Source organism: Lithobates pipiens, unplaced genomic scaffold, assembly GCF_037356315.1.
Source record: "Lithobates pipiens isolate NorthernLeopardFrog02 unplaced genomic scaffold, aLitPip1_a1.2 Scaffold_13, whole genome shotgun sequence".
In the NCBI taxonomy this organism is placed as follows: Eukaryota; Metazoa; Chordata; class Amphibia; order Anura; family Ranidae; genus Lithobates; species Lithobates pipiens.
This window is the reverse complement of record NW_027507718.1, coordinates 408,526,380-408,542,767: the sequence shown is the minus strand read 5'-3', so window position 1 is coordinate 408,542,767 and position 16,388 is coordinate 408,526,380. Positions and strand designations below refer to the sequence as shown.

General features: G+C 44.1%; 1 protein-coding gene across 1 annotated transcript in view; it reads right to left on the bottom strand.

Moving 5' to 3' along the window:
• SCFD2 (sec1 family domain containing 2) overlaps window positions 1–8,198 on the bottom strand; it is a 729,048-nt gene extending 720,850 nt beyond the window's left edge. The window contains exon 1 of the mRNA XM_077477494.1: window positions 7,362–8,198. Within this exon, the coding sequence (XP_077333620.1) occupies window positions 7,362–8,148 (787 nt within the window). The 5' untranslated portion in view covers window positions 8,149–8,198. The remainder of the gene's footprint in view (window positions 1–7,361) is intronic.
• Between the last annotated feature and the right edge of the window lie 8,190 nt (window positions 8,199–16,388).

Sequence of the window (16,388 nt, the reverse complement as noted above, 5' to 3'; positions counted from 1 at the left end):
GGGCAGTCTTTCAAGGGCCTGACAATATGCAGTTACCATGACCACCTGCGCCAGTTCGGTGCAATGAAGATCATCAGAAAGTCCTCTATCTCAATCCTGAAGAGCAGATGAGGGAGGAGCTTTAATGAGGGAAAGTCAACATAGCATTCACTATAAAGGACAGAGGAGTTTGAAACACTTCCAGGTGATGGGATTATTCCTTAGGGTCCAGACTATGACAACTGAGGAAGTCTGCCTGCCAATTTTACACAACTGGGATGTGTGTGGCAGTCAGACCTGGGATGTGAAATTAGGCAAGGTTTTAGGTCCAGCAGAAAAAGGATGCACAGGCACAATAGTTCCACTGGCTTGAATCCTGAGGCTCTATATTAGGCACTGCATTTATTTTACTGACACATATAAAAGACAGAATGCCCAAACGCATGTAAAATATTAATATATTTATTAAATTACATAAACATTCTAGTGTCACATAGTGACCACAAAATACACCCAAGAGGTACAGATTTTTTTTTTTTCACCTGCACAGCAAGGTCAAACATATTTACTTGGCAAACTGCAAGCTAGTTATCAAATGAAACCTCCTTTAAATTGAAGTACATCATACCCATTGACTACATTTTTCAGAGCAGTTTGCAAACTCTAAGCTTAAACCAGAACCTTTGCACATAAAGGATGGTGTGTTGATGGTCACAGTGATACACTTAAGCATGTCATGATGTCTTAATGCATGTGTCGAATTGATACATTTATACTAATTTCAATGGAAAACACATCAAGCAAAAAGACAAGGTTGAGATTCACTCCTAACTTAGAAATTACACTGGGTCTTAAAATAGTATAACTCCAATTTCGTAAAAAAAAAGTTGGAACGCTGCGTAAAATCTACACAACAGAATGCAATGATTTGTAAATTTCATACAGTGCCATGAAAAAGTATTCATACCCCTTGAAATGTTCCACATTTTGTCATGTTACAACCAAAAATGTAATTTATTGGGATTTTATGTGATAGACCAACAAAAAATGGCACATAATTGTGAAGTGGGAAGAAAACGATAAATGGTTTTCACTTTTTTTTTTTTTTTTCTGAAAAGTGTGGCATGCATTTGTATTCAGCTCCCAAGTCAATACTTTGTAGAACCTCCTTTTGCTGCAATTACAGATGGAAGTCTTTTGGGTATGTCTCTACCAGCTTTGTACATCTAGAGAGTGACATTTTTGCCCATTCTTTGCAAAATAGCTCAAGCTCTGTCAGATTGGATGGAGAGCGTCTGAACAGCAATTTTCAAGACTTGTCACAGATTCTCAATTAGATTTAAGTCTGGACTTGTCCTGTATTTGGCCCCACCCATCTCCTTGTCAACACTCTGACCAGCTTCCCTGTCCCTACTGAAGAAAAGCATCCCCACAACATGATGCTGCCACCACCATGTTTCACAGTGGGGATGGTGTGTTCAGGGAGAGCCATAAGAATTCTGTTTGTGAGAAGCCATGTTGGGGACACAGCAAACACATGGAAGAAGGTGCTCTGGTCAGATGAGACCAAAATTTACTTTTTGGCCTAAAAGCAAAACGCTGCGTGGCGGGAAAACTAACTGCACATCGCCCTGAACACACCATCCCCACCGTGAAACATGGTGGTGGCAGCATAGTGTTGTAGGGATGCTTTTTTCAGTAGGGAGAGGGAAGCTGGTCAGAGTTGGCAAGATGGATGGAGCCAAATACAGGGCAATTTTAGAAGAAAATCTGTCAGTCTCTGCAAAAGACTTGAGACTGGGGTGGAGATTCACCTTCCAGCTGGACAACAACCCTAAACATAAAGCCAAAACTACAATGGAATGTTTTAGATCAAAGCATATTCATGTGTTAGAATGACGCAGTCAAAGTACAGACCTAAATACACAGAATGTGGCAAGAGTTGAAAATTGCTGTTCACAGACACTCTCCATCCAATCTGACAGAGCTTGAGCTATTTTGCAAAGAAGAATGGGCAAAAATGTCACTCTAGATAGGCAAAGCTGGCAGAGACATTGCCAAAAAGACACAGCTGTAATTGCAGAGAAAGGTGGTTCTACAAAGTATTGATTCGGGGGACTGAATACAAATGCATGCCACACTTTTCACATATTTGTAAAATTTTTGAAAACCATTTATCCTTTTCCTTCCCCTTCACAATTATGTGGCACTTTGTGTTGGTCTATCACATAAAATACATTTACGTTTTTGGTTGTAGCGTGAAAAATGTGGAATGTGTCCTTTGGACACAGCTGATCACAGGTCAGGATAAAGAGTCAATCACAGTGGCTCTTTACCATGTGACCAGCTGTGTCCAGCGTGTAAACAGTATTTGTTAGTTATCGGTAGTCCTCTCCTCACACTGAAAACACATGAGGAGAGCGGATAACTGGAAAATCCACACAGGGGACATCTACATCTTAATCAGGGCACTGATCAAAAGCATCCCAATTATCAGTGCAGCCCCAACAGTCCCCACAAGTGCTGCCTGTCATTGCTATCAGTTCCGGCTCATTGGTGCTACTTCAGTGCCCATTGGTGCAGACTCCTCAGTGAACGAGAAAAATTTACTTAGGTGTCTGTTATAAAATTTTCGAAAATAAAAAACAAAATTCTTCAAAATTTTTGTTCGTTTAGCAAAAAGATAAAAATGTTGTTTGGGTACAGTATTGCATGACCATGCAATTGTCAAAGTGTGACAGCACTTAAATCTGAAAATTGCCATGGGCAGGAAGGGGATAAACGTGTCAAGTAGGGGTTAAAACAGTCTGTTCCAAAGTGGAAAACTGTTCTGTGGTCAGATGAATCGAAAGTTTGAATTATTTTGGCAGCATTTGCTCCCATCCAGGCAACGTCTTTTTCAAGGAAAGCCTTGCATATTTCAGCAGGACAATGGTAAATCGCATACAGCATCTATGGCAACAGCATGGCTTCATAGTAAAATAGTCTGGGTGCTCAACTGGCCTGACTGCACTCCAGACCTTTCACCGATTGCAAATATTTGGCGAATCTTGAAATGAAAAATACGACAAAGAAGGAATGTTGAGTAATTAGAACCTTATATCAGGCAAGAATGGGACAACGTCTCTCAAAACTCCAGCAACTCAGTTCCCAGAAGTTTTTAAAGAGTGTTAGAGGAGGAGGAAAAATGCTACACTGTGCTAAAAATGGCCCTACCCCAACATTGAGACATGTTGATGACGTTTTTCTATCGATTTGTGCCATCACTCTAGCCGATTTGAAGATCAGCTGGAGTGATGTCACCTTAGCGCATGGGCACATCGTAGGAGGGTTTTTGACACGGGAGATAACATTTCACGGGCACAATTGAAAGCTATGCAAAGAGCGGAGGGACACCGTACATGTCAGACTGTCTCGCTGTAAACCTGCGGCGCAATATGACAAATACGTTGTCCCTCTGCTGTTTGAATAACATTAAACTGTGGCTGTGAAATGTTATCTCCCATCTAAAAAAGGGTCCTACAATGTACGCATGCGCTATGGTGCCGTCACTCCAGCTGATCAGGAAATCAGCTGGAGTGCCGTTCCATTCTGCACATGGGTGGGCACTTTTCAGCGGCGGCCACATGTCGATAAACCGTCATTTTCAAAGTAACCTTATTTTCTTAAATGATAAATGCTCAGTTTAACATTTGATACATTTTCTATTGTGAATAAAATGTGGGCTTATGCGATTTGCAAAATTTCATGCAGATTTTACACAGCGCCGCAACTTATTTTGGAATTGGGGTTGTAGTTAAATTAAAATAGTATTACACACAAAAATATAATATACTGCAACTTAACAATCATTAGATGTGGTGGATGCATTTGTTTTCTTTTTTTAGGCTACCCCCCACCCCCTTCACCTGGTTATCTAGCCAGTAACTTATCTCCTGTATTAGCCTGTTTACACCGGTGCGACCTGTCGTGCAATTTGACAGGTCCAAAACACATGAAGTCAGTCCCTATATTCAGCAATGGAACTGTTCAAATCGGTGCAACGCGATGTTATGACGACATGCCCGGCCTCTGCATTCAAAATAACGGCACCACCTTGGCTGGGAAGCCATGATCGTTTTTTTTTTATTTTAGGCTTCCCAGCCTAGAGGTGAGATGTGGTCTCATTGACCCCATATCTCACAATAAATAGGTCCGATCGTGCCATATTCCTATTACAAGGGATGTTTACATTCCTTGTAATAGGAATAAAAGTAATACATTTTTTTTTTTTTGTGTCAAACTAAAAAAAAAAAAAAAAAGTAAAAAAAATAAAAATAAATATGTTAAAGCGCCCCTGTCCCCGTGAGCTTGTACGCAGAAGCGAACGCATACGCAAGCCCCGCCCACATATGAAAACGGTGTTCAAACCACACGAGGTATCGCCGCGAACATTAGAGTGAGAGCAATAATTCTAGCCTCCTCTGTAACTCAAAACATGTAACCAGTAAAAAAATTGAAAGCGTCGCCTATGGGAATTTTTAAATACCAAAGTTTGCCGCCATTCCACGAGCGTGTGCAATTTTGAAGCATGACATGTTAGGTATCTATTTACTCGGCATATCAAGTTTCACATTATGCAAAAAAATTAGGCTAACTTTACTGTTTTTTTTTTTAAAGCATGAAACTTTTTTTTTTTTCTGAAAAAAACATGTTCGAAAAATTGCTGCGCAAATACCGTGCAAGATAAAAAGTTGCAACGACCGCCATTGTATTCTCTAGGGTCTTTGCTAAGAAAAACATATATAATATTTGGGGATTCTATGTAATTTTCTAGCAAAAAAATTATGAATTTTACATGTAGGAGAGAAATGTCAGAATTGGCCTGGATGCGAAGTGGTTAAATGTATTAGAAGATTTAGATACACTGACAAACTGAAGCTTGTAATTTATAAGCAGTTACAGCAAACAGTTTTGTTGCTTATGGGATAAAGGTTTTACATTAATAATTAAATGGTCATTAAAATCACCCCTGCCAGCGTTAAATGGTTTGCCTAATTCATATGAATTTATACATTCTGCTGTAAAGTTTGCACTTTTGAAAAACAGATTTGCTGGCAGGATTATCAAATGAAAATGGAAAAAAAGCCTAAAAAAGAAAACTAAAGAAAATGGTAAGCTGCAAAATAATAGTTTAATACTGAGTTAATAAAACCATCTGAGATTTGTTTTTGACGTATTTCAAAGGCAGTTACATAAGTAATTTTGTGGAGGTTTGTGCCATCTTATCAGGACACCCATAGTAACCTGGTTTCCTTTGGGGGGGAGGGGCTCGTTCACACATACGGTGACTGGAATTTTTCTGCACTGAATAAACACCAGTCAACACTAGTGCACATGGAAATCATTTAAAGTGAGATTAAAGGTTTGGATGCTTTTTTTAGAAAAAATAAATAAAATAAAATCATGTTATACTTACCTGCTCTTTGTTATGGTTTTTCTTTTTGCACAGAGCAGCCCGATACTCCTCTTCTCAGGACCCCAGTCAGCGCTCCTGGCTCCTCCCCTTTAACCAGTGCACTCAGAGCAAGCAGCTTGCAATGTGGGCACTGGTGCATGCTCACTTCTGAGCACAGCTCTATGCATCCATAAGAGAGCTGCAGCTCAGCCTCTCCGCATTGGCTGTGACTGACAGCCAATGGCTGCCACTGCTGTCTTAGCCACTGAGAGGGAGTCCCCGGACAGCCATGTTTCTCATGCAACATAGCTGGATGAAGATGCGGTTAAGTATTAGGGAGGAGCTGAAGCGCACATTTTTTTTTACCTTCAATCATAGAATCCATGAAGGCAAAATACCTTCAGCTTTTACAACCACTTTACTTTCCATTAGCGCCATTCGCACTGCAGAAAAGATGGAAGGTGTAGTAAGATTAGGACATATGGCATTTAAATACAGTGCACAGGAAGCTACCACATATCCCGAGCTGCTGTGTGGGAACATGAATTTAAGTGTTTGTTACGTTTTTTTTTTATTTATTTTTTTATTTTTTTTAACTGCCAGCTGCTCTATTAGGGGCTGGCATACAACACTGTAAATCCTTTCTAAAAACAAGCAGTGTAAAGAGCCATTTAGAGCAGTCTTCAGGCCGGTCATGTGATTCGCGGCAGCTTTTCAGCTCCGATACACAGCTACTGCAGGAGGGACCATGATTTCCCTCTGACGTCAGCCAGGGAGATCACGTTGCCGCTCAGCTCCTCCTGCAGAAGCCCTGTCTCCGAGTTGTAAAGCGGCCACGAGTCATGTAACCGGGCCTCTAATAGATAGGCTGGCAGTGACAACTTTAGGTTTTGTATCTTCAATAATAGCAGTGGGGCGGAGACAGAGGGGATGCCGACAGGCAGGGAGGGGGGTGAGAACAGCGTATGACGAAGGGATGCACTTTGACCACGTGATCAGGGCTGAGTAGCCCCAGTTATCGTGGGTCAGTTTTCAGAGGGCATACAGGAAGTGGCAGGTTTAGGAAGGTTTTTTTTTTTTTTACAGTTTAGAGGGGGGCAGATTACACAGCACAAGCATTATGCTCTGTAATCTGCTTTAAAGGATCAGGATCTGTATTTTTTTTTTTGGGGGGGGGGGGTTAAAACACTAAGTGTCACTTCGTTTTACTGCATTATTTGCTTTCTTTTGTTTGTTTGTTTAAAAAATGGGAATCACACCAGACCCTCACCACAGGGTAGAACCAGCAGCTACCCACACACTAAGCCTGGGTTCACACTATTGTGAATACAGCCATCACATGGGATTTGCACCGCATTGCTGTGCCGACCGTGAGCGATGCAAAATCAGCCAGTTTGTGTGGCTGAACTCGCATTGCATTCGCATGAAAATGCTGCTGGAACATTTTTTTCCCCCCTTGCAATGGAATCTGATCACTTGGGTGCTCACACCCATGCGATTCAATTGCCGTCTGAATTCAGTTCAAATTGCAAACTGATCCGCGGGTGTCATTACCTGTGTATTGTCACCCGCAGCAGAGGGCAGCGTGAACTGCCTGCGAGGGAGATGCGATGCAGGAACCTGCACAGGAACCGTGCTTGTTTCCGCATCGCAGTGTGAACCGAGGCTAAAAGGGAGCATTTAGCAGGCAGTGTGAACAAGCCCCCAGATCTTTTCCTCAGACTGATACATGATAGATCTGATAAATGTTGATAGTATCCAGTGACAATGTGTGATTGGTGACGTTAGTCATGTTGAACCAAGGATCCACTGTCATAGTCCATCTCTGGGGGCGCTTATTTGTAGTGCTGAAGACATCATCCACGGGGAACCAGACTACCGAGGGGCCTGTGTCTGGCACTCCCCCCCACACAATGTTAACAAGTCAAGAAGGTATTCCTCATACCAGTCACATCCAGACTCCGGTCTATGAAGACCAGTGACGCCTTGTTCTGTGCCAGCTTCCGTCGGTTCTTGGCCTGAGGGTAGTTGGCCAGTTCTCCGGCAATGATCCTGCTGAGATGGCCAACAGAGAAGCATTCCTCCCGGACCCCAATGCCCTCCATGATCATGTTGAGCTCACACACCAGGCTCCGGATACGAGTCTGAAGCTCGGGGGGTAGAGAAGGGAAGTCCACATCGGCCAGGGCCGGGAACCTCTTCTTGTCAGGCCGGCTGCGGTTCAGGGCGTGCAGGTCCTGGTCAGGTAGGAGGGGGAAGAGGTCATGGAAGGCCGGTGTGAGGAGGAGATGAGGGCTGAGCGGGGCCAGAAACAAAGGGGCCCACAGGACCTCGGCGGTGTAGCCCATGTTTCCCATCCACTGACACAGCTTCTCCTCCAGCTGTTCCTGCATAGGCCGGGCCTCAGCCTCCCCGGGGCCCACCGCACTCACCACAACGCAGTACTGGAAGGAGCTCTGGCTCACCACATCCTGGATGATCTCCAGGGCCCGGCCCCGCACAGCCCCGCTCACCACGAACACAGCTTTGGGCTGGTTGGAGGCGCCAGACTCGAAGCTAGAGAACTCCTTAACGTTCAGAGCCCCGGCCGCCAGGAAGAGCTCGGGGCCGCCACACCAGTGCAGGACCTCCGCACACGGATCGTCCATGAACACCACCGCCCGCCGGGACTTCGCCACCACCGGCTCCCACACCTTCACACTAAACGCCGCCAGACCCACACCACTCGCCATAGTGAGAGTCGGGAATGACAACACCTGACGTGTCACCACGTGCACGGCGCTCACATTATACGTCATCACAAACACAGGCTGCGCGAGCTGCCGGGTGCTGGGCTGGCTGTCACTAGAGAGTCCTGATCACTTAGGTCGCGGGCTAGGTGCTGCTAGGCAGGCATTGCCACACGTTGTTTTTTTTGCAAATACATTTACAAATGTAGTTACAACAACAGATGTAAAAAAAATATATTTATAAAGATGAGACTGTGAATATTAACCACTTGCTTACTGGGCACAATTTTCAGATTTCAGTACACTTTGAATGACAATTGCATGGTCATGCAACACTCTACCCAAACAATTTTTTTTGGACGGAGTGGTGCTACTCTCATTTTGGGAGGACACCATATGATGGCGCCCCGCGGGAGGGTACACAGTTGGGCAATTGTGGGTGCGCCATGTTCATAGGACCCCGATCTCTCTAAAGAGCTGATGACGCGGCTCTTTAACCATGTAATCGGCAGTGTCCAATCACAGCCGGTCACATGCACAGTATCTAAAAAAAGTGAGTACACCCCTCACATTTTTGTAAATATTTTATTCTATCTTTTCTTTTACAAGAATTTTATTGGAAAATTGAATACAACAAGAATATGCAAATAATTGCTGGTTACAGTGGACATAAAATGAAAGGAAAAATCCTGACAGTGGGATGTTACATATGTAGTACAGTATATACAACGATGCAAATACTTAAGGAGTTTTATTTTATCTTTTCATGTGACAACACTTTAGAAATTACACTTTGCTACAATGTAAAGTAGTGAGTGTGCAGCTTGTATAACAGTGTACATTTTCTGTCCCCTCAAAATAACTCAACACACAGCCATTAATGTCTAAACCGCTGGCAATAAAAGTGAGTAATGTCTAAATTGGGCCCAATTAGCCGTTTTCCCTCACTGGTGTCATGTGACTCATTAGTGTTACAAGGTCTCAGATGTGAATGGGTAGCAGGTGTGTTAAAAAAAATTTGGACTGGAAGTTCAACATGGCACCTCATGGCAAAGAATTCTCAGAGGATCTGGAAAAAAAAAGAATAGTTGCTCTACATAAAGATGACGTAGGATATAAGAAGATTGCCTAAACCCTGAAACTCAGCTGAAGCATGGTGGCCAAGACCATACAGCTGTTTAACAGGACAGGTTCTAATCAGAACAGGCCTCGCCAAGGTCAACCAAAGAAGTTGAGTGCACTTGCTCATAGTCATATCCAGAGGTTATCTTTGGAAAATACACATGAGTGCTGCCAGCATTTCTGCAGAGTTTGAAGGGGTGGGGGGTCAGCCTTTCAGCGTTCATACCATATGCCACACACTGCAACAAATTGGTCTGCATCTGATGATACCCAAGAAAGCTTGCAAATAGTTTGCTGAAGACAAGCAGACTAAGGACATAGATTACTGAACCATGTCCTGTGGTCTGATAAGACCAAGATAAATTTATTTGGTTCGGATGGTCTCAGCCAGGTGAGGAGTACAAAGACAAGTGTGTCTTGCCTATAGTCAAGCATGGTGGTGGGAGTGTCATGGTTCGAGGCTTCAAAAGTGCTGCCAGTTCTGGGGTGCTACAGTTCATTGAGGGAACCATGAATGCCATTATGCACTGTGACATACTGAAGTAGAGCATGGTGCCCTCCCTTTGGAGACTGGGCCGCAGGGCAGTATTCCAACATGATAATGACCCCAAACACACCTCCAAGACGACCAATGGCTTGCTAAAGAAGCTGAAGGTAAAGGTGATGGACTGGCCAAGCATGTCTCTTGACCTAAACCCTATTGAGCATCTGTGGGACATCCTCAAATGGATGGTGGAGGAGCACAAGGTCTCTAACTTCCACCAGCTCCATGATGTGGTTATGGAGGAGTGGAAAAGGACTCCAGTGGCAACCTCCATGCCCAAGAGGGTAAGGCAGTGCTGAAAAATAATGGCAGCCGCACAAAATATTGACACTTTGGGCCCAATTTGAACATTTTCACTTAGGGGGTGTGTTCACTTTTGTTGCCAGTGGTTTAGATATTAAAGTGGTTGTAAACCCTTACAACACACTTTGACCTACAGGTAAGCCTAGATTAAGGCTTACCTGTAGGTCCAAGAAATATCTCCTAAACCTACACTGTTTAGGAGATATTTACCGAAAGACAGGCACCGCTGTCTATGGCGCATGCGCCGTAGACAGTGGCGCGCCACTGTCAACGGCTATTTGCCGCCCGTGGCGGCTTTCGTGTGCATGCGCGGGGTTGACGTCATTGCGGCTTCGCCGAATGACAGCGGCGAAGCGGCGAGACCCACCGAGAAGATGGATGCGCCGGACTACAGTGGACAGCGGTGACTTCGCTGGCTCCTGTGTCAGGTAAGTGACACATAATGGGCTACTATGCGATGCATAGTAGTCCATTATGCTTTACCTTTGCAGGGAATAAAAGAGGAAGTAAACTCATCAGGGTTTACTTCCTCTTTAATGGCTGTGTGTTGAGTAATGTTGAGGGGACAGAGAATTGACACTGTTATATAAGCTGTACACTCACTACTTTGCACTGTAGCAAAGGGTAATTTTCTTCAGTGTTGTGACATGAAAAGATACAATAAAATATTTACAAAAATGTGAGGGTGTACTCAATTTTGTAAGATACTGTAAATGCGGAAGTACCAGTAACCCTCTCTCCTCGTTTCACACTGACAGACTGTGTGGCGCGATTAGAACCAATCAGTGGTATCTCCTTGCAGGGGGGACCAGGCCATGTAATCAGGGCACTAATCAGTGCCCATCACAGCAGCATATTAGTGCCACTTAATCAGTGCCCATAAGTGCTACCTCATCAGTACCCATCAATCATCACTCATCAGTGCACATCAGTGAAGGAGAAGAATTACTTATTTACAAAATTTACTGACAGAAACTAAGAAAAACCTTTTTCTTCACAATTTTTGGTCTTTTTTTTTTTTATAAAAAATAAAAAACCTAGCAGTGAATAAATATCACCAAAAGAAAGCTCTATTTGTGTAAATAAAATGATTACAAATGTATTTGGGTACAGTTTTGCATGACCGTGGAATTTTTCATTCAAAGTGTGACAGCGCTGAAAGCTGAAAATGGCCTGGGCAGGAAGGGGGTGAAAGTGCCAAGTATTGAAGTGGTTATTGGTTAATCACAGCAGTTTTATATATTTTTTATTTTTTGCTAAACAAAAAAAAAAAACTGAAAATGTTAGTAAAAAAAAAAAAAGTCTAAATAAGTAATTTTTCTCCTTCATTGATGGGCAATGAAGCTGCACTGATGTGCATCACTGATAACCACTGACAGGCAGCACAGATTGGCAGTACTTGTGGGCATTGTTGGGCTGCACTGATCAGCAGGATACTGATGATCAGTGGCCTGATTGATTATCAATGTAGATGTCCCCCATGTGGATTTTCAGTTTATTGTCTCTCCTCTTCTCACACGCTGTCAGCACGAGGAGAGGACTTCCGATAACCAGTAAATACTGTTTACATTGTGATTTGACACAGCTGGTAACATGGCAAAGAGCCATTTGATCGGCTCTTTACCCTGATTTGTAATCAGCTGTGTCTGAAGGAGAAAGCGATCACAGATCCATGCCGATGCGTGCCACAGGGAGGAGCGCGATCACGGCAGTATATCCATAGACGCTCTCCTGGCAATGTGAGTCTGTGCTATAGCCAAAAGAGGTAGTTAAAGAAGAACTAATTGCCAAAACTTTTATTTTTATTTTGGAGAGAGCAAGGGAAGGTATAACCCCTGAAAATTTTATTTTTGCCCTCTGTGTCAGATTGGGAAGTTTTCCTTTCGCTCATGTCTCATAGCCAACAGGAAGTGAGAGGAAATTCCTCCAAAGGGAGGGAATCCATAGTGTCCCCACTGGAAGATTTCCCCTCTATTCCTGTTCCGGGGACAACCATAAATTCAGGTTTTTCTTCTATTTTCAATTTCAGGGATAACAGTAAACAAGACAAACAGGGTGAATCTCCCTAACGAGGGCACAAATTACAACAAAAATCTGGCAGGGGTTTTACTCTCTCTCCACTCTATCCAAAAGTGAAAAAACAAAACTTGTCTTTAGTTATCCAAATGGCCTAATTCACACGAGGTGATGACTTGCATGCCCCATGTTTTACCGGCATTGAGATGCACAGGTGTTGTGTACATCCCCGTGCCGACAGTACCATTGTTGTCTGTTGGGACGCGACGGCTCAATGGACATGGCCACTGCTCCCAATATGACATGCATCCAGGTGTACATCCCCAACACATCCTGGGTGACATGGATATCATTCTGGGACACAACATCCGTGTTCATGCAACTGCTGTGTCCCAACAGACGTGAATAGGACCACCTGCACAGGGATGCTTGCATCTCCATGCCAGCAAAACACGACCCTACACATGCAGAATCAGTGGGAATTTGCAGGTGTGTGTGATCAGCAATGGCCTGAAAATCTGTACAAATCAATGACAGGCTGACAAGTGCTGCAGCTGTATGCATGTGACCACACATCTGCACAGTTCCCTGCGAATGGGGAAAGCTGAGTGGCCCTGGACACAAACTGCGTCCATCGCTTGTCAGCCTGTCAGTGATTTGTATGGATTTCCTGGCAGTGGCTGATCGCACCTGTAATCCTCACCACAAATTTACACTAATTCTTTGTGGTATGTGATCCTGGCTAGCCATGTAAACTGGGTCAAAAGTGGAGCTTCAGTCATTTTTTTAATCTTTCCGCCTATTAAATCCTCTGTTCTTGTTGTTTTAACTGTGGATAGTAAAACATTTTTTTTGTGTCAGTAAATACCTTATACAGCCCAATTCATGTTTTTTGTCTGGTAAAATGCCTAGGCATATGACATCATGTACACCTCACTCTCATGAGAGCTTGCAGGGGGGATTAGTCATACGAGAGCCAATGAGAGCTGCAGAGCTGGAGGTGTGCCTCTGTGTGTCTGTGTAAATCCAGGAAGTGAACAGGCAGCAGCTTCAGCTGCCCACAGTTAAAATGGCTGCGGCCAGACTCAGTGGGGGGAGATTTGTGCAGCATATTTGGCAAGTACAGAATCACAATATATATAAAATAATATGCAAAGTAGTTGGCTGAGGCTTCAGAATGGCAAAGATGTTTTTATTACAAATTATTTGAGCAGACTGCAGTTCCTCTTTAAGCACTTTAAGACAAATATCATCCTCTTTTTATTGTTTAAAATTACCACATTTTTAAAAGCAAACACCTGAAGATATTTTCTGAGAGACATAATGAGTCTTTTAAAAAGTAAATTTTTTTTGCCACAAGTTTTTGGAAAATGTGGAAAGAAAATCTATTTTTTTTTAACACAAAGTTGTCAGTGAATAACATCCTTCTAACACGGAGCGTTGGCATACTTAAAATTATACCCCATAGCACATTTTACCACTTCCCTCAAGTATGGGGATACCATGTGTGAGAATTTTAACAGCCCAGCCACATAGAGAGGCCCAAAATCCAAGGGGCACCTTTAGGCTTTCAAGGGGCATAAATGACACATCTAATTTCCTAGACTACCAGTGGCGGCCTGTCCATAGGGTTTGCACGGGCGCCAGTCCCCCCCACTCCCTTTCAGGCAGTCACAAAAAATTGGACACACCCGCCTCAACCCCGGGGGAGACAGCTCATTCAGTGCCGCCATCTCATTCCCTTTTTGGGTCTGTTGGGTTAGTCACCTGGGCAATTCCAAAGGTAATTTTTTTAGCCATTTTTGATACATCCCACTCCTGATGATTGACTGAAATCGCCATGAAACGCGTAGAGTCCACACTCAGTGATGCCAAGTCAAGTTTGCTTCAATCATGAATTTCATTTAACTGGATTTATTATTTATATTTATTAGGATAACCATTTTCACTTGTTCTGTATATTCATTCAATGTTTTAATTGTGATTGCTTGTACCAATTATGTCTATCCATTATATACATTAAATATGTAAATTTGATTATTATTATAATTTATTATGCTTCTTTCTGCATGATCTATGTATTATATATTATGATACATTATATATATTTACTATTCAGCAATTGTATTTAATTTATTGGAATGATTAGCAACTCTTTATGGTTATACAGATCTTCCCAGTAGGGACAGTGATAATTAATTTAACTTTAGGTATCATAGACCATTCCAAACACATATCCATGCCTCATTTAAAGTCCCACAACCCACTTTCTTAATTTTCTTTTATCAATTAAAGGGATGGAGGCATGCTTATATTGCGTTGGGGTCCAAACAGGTCACGCGTTTTTTATTATTTTGCACTGCAATAGTCACCTCTGTACAAGTTGTCAGGGAAAATAGTATAGTGTAGCTTTACCTACAGCAGCCCCTGTTCTAAAAAGCCAAGCAGATCTATCCTACTGCTACGTGGCTGTCTCCATAGCAGAGTACTAGGTTCAATGGCCAAGAAGTACAGGAGGCTGAGTACCTGTGGTTCCAGTAGTGCAGTTGTCTGCAGAAGATAGATGGGAATGGTGTCTCACAGGACTGTAGTCATTGTGATGAGCAGATGGTTCAGTACTGGTGCCAAGCAGAAACATAATCAGAACATAGCCAAAAGATCGGTGCAGGTCGACAGGCAAAAACCTGGTCAGTTACCAGGCCAGGGTCAGTTTTGTTAGCAGGCAGAGATGTGGTCAGTATGCCAGCACAGCATCAGTCCAGGTGGCAAGCACAAACATGGTCAATAAACAGGCTGGAGCATGGTCATTATGCAGGCAAAGGGTCAGTCTAGGAAGCAATGTGGTTGAGAAAACAGGCAATTCCCTACAAGGCAATGTCATAATGTGCTAGCATGCATCACATACTAGCACATTATAACAGACTCACCTTAGAATGAAGCCCTCTATCGCAGTGATGTTACCTTTGAGAGGGTTGAAATCTTTCCCCGGTCTATCTTCCGGGTTCACAGCCTCCGGCTACATGAATGGCTGGGGGCACGATGACGTCAGTCCTGCACATGCGCATGGGAGCTGCCGTTTACGGCACAGGCTCTGAATGTCCGTCACTATAAGCCAGACCTTCAGAGTGTATGCTCCAGTGATGTCCTCGGCTGCATGCACTCTGAATATCTCCTAAACTGTGCATGTTTAGGAGACATTCACAGTACTCAGTGGCATACCAAGGGGGGGGCGGTCCACCTCCACTCCTTCTCTCGGTGCAGCCGAATGATGTGCAGGGAGGCAGGCAGAGGCAGACAGCCGGAAGAGGACTCGAGCCTACTATACAGTGCTGTAGGGAGAAGCTATGTGGTGCAGGGCATCTCCTTTTACACCTCTGTCCGGTGTCCTGTCGGATAGTGTCCCCCGTCGGATAGTGTCCGCTGTGTACTTCGCATGCACAGTACACATGACAAGCAGATTCAGAAAATAGCCGAAGATGAACGGCACCAGAGTCCAGGTTCTAGCCCCACCATCCAAGTAGACATAGAGTTAGAATAAAAAGAGCCGAGCGAAGAAAGGCTGTGCCCGAACAGTGGCGAGCGATCGAGCCCATGAGGGGCCCTCTAATATGTGCAGCCCTATGTCCACTTGGATGGTGGGGCTTGCACCTCGAATCACGGCGCAGATTTTCCGAATCTCCTTCCACTCTGTACTGCGCAAGTACTGCGTCTGCACAGTAGGGGGCGGACACTTTTTGATGGCCGAATTATATATGTCATAACACCGGCAGTTCAAATTTTACAGTGGAGGGGGAGGGGCATCTGCCCGGGGCAGGCACAGGCTTGTGTACAGTGAGTTGCTCAGCCACTATAGCAGGCATCTGAGAGCTGCTAATCGGTAGTGCAGCAGTGCAGAGTTGTGTGTGGTGGTGGTGTGTGTGTGTTTGGGGGGTTGCAGAGATTTGCAGAGGGTTCTGGGGGTGCAAAGGTGTACGAGGGGGTACAGAAGTGTGCTGGGGGTGCAGATGCAGGCTGGGGGGGGTTTGCAGAGGCCCCCTGGGGGTTAAGAACCCATTCTGGGGCCTACAAAGGCATCTGGGGGTACAGAGGTGTGCTGGGTACAAAGGTTTGCTGGGGTTACAGAGGTGTACTTCGGGATACATATGAGGGGTGCAGAGGATTGTGGAGGGGATGGAAGTGTGCTGGGGGCTGTGAAGGTGTGCAAGGGGGTGCATAGATGTGTGTGGGGGTGCAGAGATGAGCAAGAGGGTATGGAGGT